Consider the following 10,104-nt stretch of genomic DNA (forward strand, 5'->3'; position numbering starts at 1 on the left):
AAACCCCCTATCCCCCTCCCTTTCGTTATCCTCTGATAAGTTGTACCTTCCCCGACTCGGTCCGTGAGTCGTGTGCAGTGGCCAGCACCTGGAGCTTGAAATAGGAATGTGTCCATAGTATTATCGTCCGTCAGTGACATCCTCTGTAGTCTCATATAGCCACTTGTTAGCAACCGACATTTTTTAAGACACATAAAAACGTTACAATTAACTTATGGGACATTTTATGATGTATTTTATGTAATAGAACGAAACCTGTAAATGTCTTAAGCCTGTGGTAGCCACAGACCTTATTTCAGGCATTTAAGCAAAAACCAATTCAAAAAACCCCCCTGACTTTAAGAAGGAAGAACTGGATGTGCAAAAATGCTAACCGATTTCTGGGTTTTAGGACTACAAACTACATCACCCTATGTCTGGGTCGCTGAGGCCAGGTAACAGAGACATATCCTGGCTATGTCAAACACGCTTCATGGCACAGATCCATTTCAGCTTCAGTTTAGAAGTAAGCAATACCGCCAAAGTTGCCCACCTATTATTTCTACCAGCCCACACTAATAGAGGCAACCATGTCGACCTCACAGTGATGTGATGTAGCACTTCCCACTGGAAGGGAGATGTACAATGTAAAACACAAAACAACTGACTTGATTGTGGACCAGATGATGGACAGCAGCACAAGAACAGGTGCGCACTGTGGAAATGAGACTCTGGGAAGAGAGTGGAAAGACTCACAGCCTTAAATGTAGAAATCAAAAGGGAGGATGAACTGATCTCTAGTAAATTAGGACATTAAAAGGCACGGCCATCTTTCTACCCACAATGTTTGCCAGGAGGACACCTTGCTACAGATGATCTGACATGTCTGATCAGATCCATGTGAACCCTTTTGTACTCACTCCTGAAGGTAAGGGGGCAGTGAGGGCTTGTGAAGTAAACCTCACCACAACACAGCTACAATGACACCACTGGAGGTGAGAACAGAAACAAAGGTATTTAGTTTGCTCTGTTCTTTTTCCTTGTCTATTTTATAAGCTAACACTGGAGGGCGCTATTGTGACAGATTCACTGCGGTCTGCCCACTCTGAGGAAAATGGATGTGTGAAGAAAAATACCAAACTGGGTGGCAGGACAGAGACAGACAGAACATCTGGAAGAGGATCAAAACTGTACATTTTTAAGTGTAAGAATCAAACAGACAAAATATTTGTAAATATTAAGTTTCTTGTTTGTTTTCCTTTTTTCTTTTCTTTTTTTGGGGGAATGAATGAAATGCTTTTTTGTGACAACAAAAGACAACAGGTGCAGTATTCAGAGATCCTGTGTCAGGTGAGTGGTGAATGGAAGTACATGGTTAACATCCCACAGTGGCAAACACACATGAAGACAGTGACACACTCAACATAAACCTTCAGCTTGGTCTCCATTGCAAAGTTGCACCTGTTGTCTTGTTTTTACATTCTTTGTTGAATTCAGAAACCCAAGACTTGAGATGAAGAAAAATGTTAAATAATGGATTTTAAAAAAGATGATTATAAAAAAAAGTATAGTAAAACTAAATAAATAAATGAGGTGATGATATTTCTGTTTACTTTAGAAGTTATTATACACTGTATGCTGTGATTCTGATCTGGGAAACATTAAAGACATTCATAGCCAGTCTGACAATTGTGTCTCTTTATTGAATCAGTTAACAGGAGTGAGTAATGTATACATGTTAACTATCACATAGAGAATGAGTGACATTTTAATTCTTTTAAACAATGTAAATATTCAGAATCAGATACTTCACAGAAACAAAAACAAAGAGATTCTAAATTCAGATTTAGGAAAATCATTCATTAAATGCTGTTTAAAACATGACAAATCGATAGATATTGATAGATAAGGAACAAACTAACCTTAATCCTAACCCACTACAAACTAACCCTGACCCTGTCATGTGAAAGCTACATGTTGACTGAATGATCGTTTAACACATTGAAACATTTTGCATCAGATACGTCCCATACTGTGTTTTTTTAAGTTCTAATGATTAATACCACATGCAAACTGAGTGATGAATAAAAGAAAGTAATTATTTGAAATCAGATACGTCACAGAAACAAAAACGTAAATCACCCTTTATAACAAAAACTTTGTCCATTTATGACAATACCACGTAAAGACTGACTTACTGTCACTGTAAATGTAAATATTTGACGTCAGATAATTCACAGAAATAAACAATAAAAGTAAACATATCAGATATTTGAAAAAAGAAAAAAAACTTGCTTTCATTTTGTTGCCTTTCACACAACATCATATAACAAATTCAGACTCAGATCAAACTGGAAATATTTTGTATGTTCTTAACTATTACATAAACTCCAAGTACACAAAAAGCTCTTAAAATATTGATGAGGTCAACCTTAGCATACAGTGAAAGCAGATGGGACTGGACTTTGTGTTCACCTTCCGTGTACATTGCTGGATGCTATGCTTTATTTCTTTCCAACAAGGATTTGGTGAGTTAAAAAAAAATCTTTTCTGTGTTAATTAGCATATTATCTCTTGTGTGTCCAAGCTAAATGTGCAATGGACAACGCCAATAGCTAAGCTAAGATAAGAATGAACAACTTTATGTTTTTTATTTTATGGTTTTAATTTGTATAGAGCGAGTTAAGAAGATACATGCAGACGCATGGTCAAGTTTAGTCTCAAGGACGGCCACTGCCATGTTGTTACGCGGTCCGGACTGAATTGATAATTAAGATTTCATATACGTGCCTGTTCAACTTAAGTATACCTTTGTTAAGAAATATGTAAGACTAAATGTGGTTATGTATGTTGCCGGTACAGCTGTACAACAGGCCAGGTTTTTATGTCTAGTCAACATGATCACTTGGTGTTTGCCCACCGGCAGCGTGGAGAAGAAGATGGCGAGCTACCCAGTGGAGAAATCGAGCAGATAAGAGTCTGTCTGTGAGCCAACCTACACTGGAGGGATAAGGACACTGATTCAAACACCTGAATCTTGGTAGGACTAAACCCTCAGTAGAGTGCTGCAACAGGCAGTGGATTCATTTGGACTTTCTTGTAAAGGACCTAACAAAAGGACTGATTATACACACTGAGATGTGGGAATTGTAATTTATTGATTGATATTGATCTGTGAAAATTCTGTTTTGATCTTGTGTTAAGTTTTATTTTATGTTTTCATCTATATTGTGCCAAATTGGTAATGCAAACTGTTGTATTACATTAAGGACTAATGTATTGGTTCAAATTAACTACTAAGATGGTAGAAAAACTAAAATAAGGATAGGATAAACTCAAAGAGACAAAATAGGGAGAAATAATATTTTTGTTGTTTAAGGGATTTGAGGGATTTGAGTACAAGATTCCTCTGTCCGGATATGTTGTCAGGTACCACTCTATGTATGTATTGTCTACTACTATTTTTGTGAATTATATAAATACGCCAGCAGTTCAAACTCTTTCATGGTCTGTGGTCTGTTATTCTTGACTACTAGTCTTACTATTCTTATCTGTTAATATCTACAGTGCTACACAATAACTTTCTCTTATATCCACATTGTAAGCCATAGTGGCCAAATGTCTACATGTACAGACAATATCTTCAACCTTGTCATCTTGTATAAAGTATGTGACTGTTTCTGATTCTCTACTCTTCTAAATATCTATGAAAGGTAGATGAGTAACTTTGTACATGTGAGGAATGTTTGAACTCTCATTTGATGTTGACTGTCTTTTTCAGACTCTCCTCTGCCTGCTCGTATGTGATAATTCTCCAAGTTATTGGAATATCAGCAGGCTTTGCATCACATGCTTTAGCAAACTTGTCACTGAACGTTGCCAGCACATATTTCCAGTAGTCTGATGCCTGAAGGCTTGCATCTGGAGGAATGCTCCAGTTTGGGTAAATTTCTCTGTAACGCTTGTAAGGGTGGTATTCACCATTTGTGTCATTGCAGCAAAACAGCTTGTCACTGATCAACAAAGAAGAGCAAATGTCAATGACAAGTTTTTTTGTTCCATCCCATCTGAATCTACCCAGACCCTTTGGTCGATGTAGTGAAGTGTGGTGCTCTGTATGTTCTTTTCCTCCTGCCTCACAAGGTGCTTTGCAGAATGGACACTGTTTACCACAGCCAATCATTTGAGACAAAAGCTCCCTCTGAGGATTCACATGAAGAGATTTTAGTTTCATTTGGATGCTTGTTTCTTTGAACTTCTTCCTAAGAGCTTGTTCCATGTCCTTCACACACTCAGTGAGCCAGTGAGCAAACTGTTCCTGGTCAGCATTGTTCAGGATCATGAAAGCACCAAGAGCATCCTGGGAAATGACCAGTTTATCACCAAGTTTCTGACAGACATTCTCAACAAATGTCTTCAGGTTGCCACTCTTTTCTGTTTTAGCTTTGTTGATAGCAATATTTATGCTGGTGATTATTGACTTGAGATGTTCATCTTCAAAATCAAACATTTTAGATTCATTTGAGAAGTGTCCCACTATGCGGTCATGAATCCATTTGTTGGCATATTCCTCATATGAGCAAATGTAGCTCCAATACTTTTCAAAGTCCTGGCATGAGAGCAAATCCAGTAAAATCGAATACTGGAATTGCATTCTTTGGATGAACTCAAACTTTGTCTTCATTTCACCAATAATTTTAGGACCCAAGGAACGGTTGATAGAGTCTTCCACTGCAGGTCTCAAACAGCATTCTGCGAATTCTTCTGCTTTCTTCTGGCACTGGTCTCGTTCATCGAACACATCCTTAAAACCAGCACGAAACTTTTCTTTGTTTTGATTCAGACATCTGTAGGGATCATTCTCATGTAGGAAATCTTCATGCATTTTCTGAAACTGTCTGGCTGCAAATCCACAGATGTGCTGTTTGAGAGAAACTTCAAACTGGATCTCTATCTTCAGATTTTGATTGTTTTGCAGCCTCTTATCAATCGTGTGTAGGATCTCCTGGATGTAAGTGTCGTGGTAATTGTTTTTTGGTTTCACTTTGTCAGTCACAAACTCTGTGCAGTCCATGATGATGTGGTCAGCTATCTTTTGTAAAGCCATTACATGATCTTCAACATTAAAGAATCTGCTGAATTGGTGTTTAACCTGCTTGATAAATCCTTCCACAGTATATTTGAAAGGCACCTGTCCACAATCTTGCAGCCTGTTTTGACTCAACAGGTCACATGCATGACTCCCCTTATGTGACAGATTTGTTCTCAGGTAGTGGGACACATTTGCGATGACATCTGTGGACTTTGGCTTGGAAAAAGATACCTCATTCAATACTTTATTCCACATCTTCTCAAATTCTCTGTCCAGCTCTATGTCTGTCATCTCGACCTTTTGTTTCCGACATTCTTCAATCAATGCACATACTCTCTCCTCTATCTGTTTTGTGTGCTTCTCCTTGATTCTGTCAATTTCTGCCATTCCCTGTCTGATGTCAGCTGCTGCTGTGAGCTGATTGATTACAGAGTTCTCCATTTCTCGTCGAAGGCTCTTTGCACTGTTCACAAAGTCTTCTCTGTATCCTTCAACTAGATAGACGTGACCCTCTGTTTGCTTGAAGTACTCTGCCAGATTTTCAAGAAGCTTTGTCTCCCATTTAGACAAGACAACACAAGCTTCACTTTTTAACTGAGTGAGAAAATCTGACATGTTAGATGTTTCAAATTGTCCAGCAACTGTGCCAAAGTTGGAAATTCTTGTTTCCGCTGCATCGACCCAGGTGTACATCTCTTTTTTGAATTCCCATTCCCATTTGTTGCATTCTGTGCACAGCCTCATGTATGCATCAGCCACCAGGCTGTTTCTGAAGCTGAAGATGAAGTTTTCATGCTTCACTGCATTCCACAGGCTTTTCACCCACTCTGTAAACTCCAAGATATTATTAGAAGACGACTCACAACTTCCTAACATTTGGATAATGTTTTTCTTGAGCTCATAAACAGCCTCACTGTACCCTGCATTGACTGGTGCCATTGGTGGGTTTCCATTCCAGAGACCAGGAACGTACCAGTTCCCAGTGTCTGGACTGTACTCCATCACATCAGTGAAGCTCTTGTTCTCCTCTTTCTTTTCCATTTTGGCTGCTGCCTGCGTCATCTCGTTTAACTGCTGCAAGAGCAGTTTCCTGTCTCGTAAGTTCTTCTCATGGGCTGAAACATCTGACACATTCTGGTGAACAAACTGGCATTTGGGCTTTTTGCCCACCTCCTTCATCCTGAGAAAAGCATGCACCACTATTTGTAGGATGTCTTTCATTTCTGTTGAGTTCTCCATTGCAATATTGATAATGGTGATATCACTCAGCCCCACAACAAGTGTTGCAAGCTCATTGTCGTGCTCGTGGCTGTTGTCCAGTTGTGCAAGTTCTGGTGACTTTAAGCCCTCAGTGTCAATGATCACCATGAAGTCACAGTTGAGAACTTTTTTAACATCGTCATTGACTCTGATGAGCAACATGAAGGCACCTCGAGTGCATCGACCACTGCTGACTGCAAACTGCACTCCAAACATGGTGTTGAGGAGAGTGGACTTCCCTGTGCTCTGAACTCCAAGAACTGTGACCACCAGTATCTTGTTCTTAGGAGACACCAGGTCATTGAGCTGAGAGAGAACATCACTCACCCATCTGAGAGGTATGTTGGATGCATCTCCATCTACAAGCTCAAGGGGAAATCCATCAAGCAACAATCCTGCACATAGTTTAGGCAGATGCTGTAACTGTTGACGTGATGGGTCAGTTTCTGGAAGGGAGAGTGAAGCTTCATAGATCTGACCCATTTCACGGAAGAAGTGTTCAGTCCCCAGTGAGCTGTTGGAAAGCTGTCTGTCAATCTCTTTGATTTCCTCTTTGTTCTCAGAATTCTGGTATTTCTTTTTGTACTGCTCCCTGAGGTCAGACAGTTTTTCTCGAGACAAGTTATCGAGGTTCATTCGCATCCATTTCAGGAAATAGGATCTCTCTGTCCCTGGGCTTGATATTGCATTGATGAAACATGTCATTGCATTTGACATGTCATAAGAGTTCTGCTTTTTCCGAAGTTTTTCTTTCTGTACCTGAAGATCACTTTTGTACTTTTCTATGTTTTCAGACCCAACTTTTCGAAGCCGAAATTCTTCCTTCTCTAAACCAGTCAGTTCTTTCCATATTTGGCCTTGCAATGGTAGCTGAGTTTCTTTATATTTCAGGATGTCTTGGATTTCTGCAGTGATGGCATCAGCATTGTTCTTGGCAGTCTGGCACTCTGGACAGTCTTCATCAACCCAGATTCCCAGTTCATGGGCAATGTCAGCCATCTGCTCAATGCCCATCTTCATCTTTGAGCTCTCAACTACATCTCTGACTGTGATTCGCAATTTTTTGACAAAGTCTGCGTCATTCATGCGCTTAACTTTCAGAAGGATATTGTTGTTAGTCAAGCTCAACTTGGTAGCTACCTTTTTAAGAGCGTCCATACTGGAGTGATTGCTTTGATGGTTTCCCACCAAGAAGATCTCTGCCTTGTGTTGTTGGTTCATAAGCAGCTCACAGTCAGAGTCCAAGTTATCAAAAAACACAAAAACTGCTGCAGATGTCTGACACAAAAAAGAAAATTGTGTTTCAAATGAAGCAATGTCCCCACGAAGGTTAGCTACAGCTACTGGCTCACTGAAAATGTCCATGTTTTTGTTCCCACAAGGAAGGTACCAAGAAATTTCAGCCAGTCCATTGGATATTCTCCTTGGACTGTCACCACACTCCATATCACGGTGAACAAAGGTGTCATGGTACTGCTGAGAATTGCTCAGAAGCTTATTGAGGATCTCTGACTTGGACAAGGAGCACTCACCCAGTCTCACAAAGGATATCATTGGAAGTTCAGAGACAACAATTCTGTCTTCAATAAAGCCCCTGGATTCTGAAAGTGATTGAGGTCTGTGCTTTTTAACAATGTCTCTCATGGCCCAAAGCATGAGTGTGCACTGCTTTGTGTCACAATTGGGGAGCAGCAGAGGCACAGAAAACTGACACATGGACATTTTGAGAGCAATTTCCTGCTGTACAAAACCATCAGAGCACAGGAAGAGAGCAGTGATTATGTCGAGGGGGTTCAACATATCATCTGATTGCTGACTACTGAACAGATTATCAAGATCTAATTCTGTCTTTCCTGATGCACCATCACAGGCAGACTCACAACCAGATACACATTTCACATTCCTAGCTGTCACATTAACCATCATCAGTTTCTTCAGAAAATACCATGGAAGGTCTGAATTGCGCTTGGCAGGTTCATCAGTGATGGTCTTCTCATTAATCTGAAGTATTGTGCTCAGCGACAGCTTCTTTTTGTAGGGACGCTCCAACCCCAGATCCTCCAATAAAGTCTCCAGTTGTGTCTCTGTGGATATAAAGATGTTTGTTACTTCTAGCTGTGTTATAGGTGTCCAGTTTTATTGACACGTGAATGAATGCATCTTTGCATGCTGAGATGTTAGGAAATTCTGCCTGCTGCACAATTTTGCATCTCGTCTTTTCATTGGAGCTGTAGTATGCTAGATACGTCAAAATAGGATTACAAAAGAAATTCAAACGTAAAAGCACCAAATTACTCAAATACTTTCTTGTTGAATCTCTTGTTAAATCTGCCCATCCACATAACACTTGGGTCCAGAGCAATTATTATTATATTAAATCTAGTTCTATGTTAAGACAACAAATCCAATTTTATAATAAAATGAGATCCTTGCAATTTTTACAAAATGTATTAATGTAAGGAAAATGTGTTATCATAATCAAATATACTGTAAGTATATATAGTATAAACAGTGCATATTGTTATAGGAGTGTGATAAGGGGTGATACCATTTAAAAGCATGATATTTATCCTTTGTACAATCAATGAAAAGTTATTTTGAGTTAATTTCCATGCCAATTTTTTCCATGAAATTCTACTATTTTGTCATTAAACACTTGTGATGAACATTGACATCACCAATTATTGTAATTTATTAGGAAACAAAAGATTTAATTGGATTTAAAGGTTTTTTGTCAGTGTAACTTTGAACAACCTTCTCATACTAAGAACTTGGAACTTGAACTTGTCACACAATATTTAAACTGATATTGTTATTCAGTTAAGTAGAGTTGTAACAAATCACCGATATGAATCAGAAAACGGTTTAAAGTTAAAGATACAACTACAGTGATACATGGACCTCTGGATCGATCTAAATGTACTGTGAACTGGTCGATGGCCTGATTTTAAAGTTATGAATTGGTTGAGTGAAGCTGCTCTGCTGCTACTTCCTCACAGTGTTTTCAAACTTTCATAAAAGTTCAAAGGTCAGCGCGAGACTCTCGCAAGATGCGGCTCAGAAACTTTAGCGTAGTGTTCCCAAGGAAACAAAAGCAACATGTCTGACAAGATTTACAATGCACCGTCAAATCAAAACACAAAAGTTTGGAAATTATTTGGATTTCAGAAGATGGAAAGTTGGACAAAAATCAGGCCATTTTTAAGCTCAGCGTTTAAGTACAGTGGTAGCATGTACAGTATCTTAGCATACACCTGGTGAAACCTGTGCTAATGACGAGGATGCTAGTAAAGCTAGCACTAGGACAGGGGTCAGCAACCTCTACGATCAAAAGAGCCATTTTTGCCCCCGTCCCTCACCAAAAAAATATGTCTGGAGCCGCAAAACATATTTGTGTCTTATAATGAAGGTAACATGGCCTAGAAAGTCTAAATTAGCCTATCAAGATTATTAATCAGCCTCAATGAGCATTCATTTATAATTCCACATGATGTGGCAACTCTGCAGTGGGCTACTTATGCTTACAGTATAAGGCACTTGAACTTTGCATTTCCATTTCAGTGATGCCATGTTTTGGTGCATTTATGAAATAGAAGAACTAACCGACAATACATAGAAATAGAGTAGCAATACAGAACTATATATGCAGACCTACTTAAGTCCTCCCTGTGTTTGTGAAAATGTACAAAATAAAAAGTAGCCTCTTTTCATAATAAATAAAACACATAGTGGCAGGCAGTAAAAGTAAAAAAAGGACAGTTTAAATTTATTTT

General features: G+C 39.0%; 1 protein-coding gene across 1 annotated transcript in view; it reads right to left on the minus strand.

Annotated features, from left to right (window-relative positions):
- Nucleotides 1-1,662: 1,662 nt before the first annotated feature.
- Nucleotides 1,663-10,104, minus strand: part of LOC141004117 (up-regulator of cell proliferation-like) — an 11,580-nt gene continuing 3,138 nt past the window's right edge. The window contains exon 3 of the mRNA XM_073475613.1: nt 1,663-8,415. Within this exon, the coding sequence (XP_073331714.1) occupies nt 3,734-8,415 (4,682 nt within the window). The 3' untranslated portion in view covers nt 1,663-3,733. The remainder of the gene's footprint in view (nt 8,416-10,104) is intronic.

Source organism: Pagrus major, chromosome 10 (genome assembly GCF_040436345.1).
Source record: "Pagrus major chromosome 10, Pma_NU_1.0".
Lineage (NCBI taxonomy): Eukaryota > Metazoa > Chordata > Actinopteri > Spariformes > Sparidae > Pagrus > Pagrus major.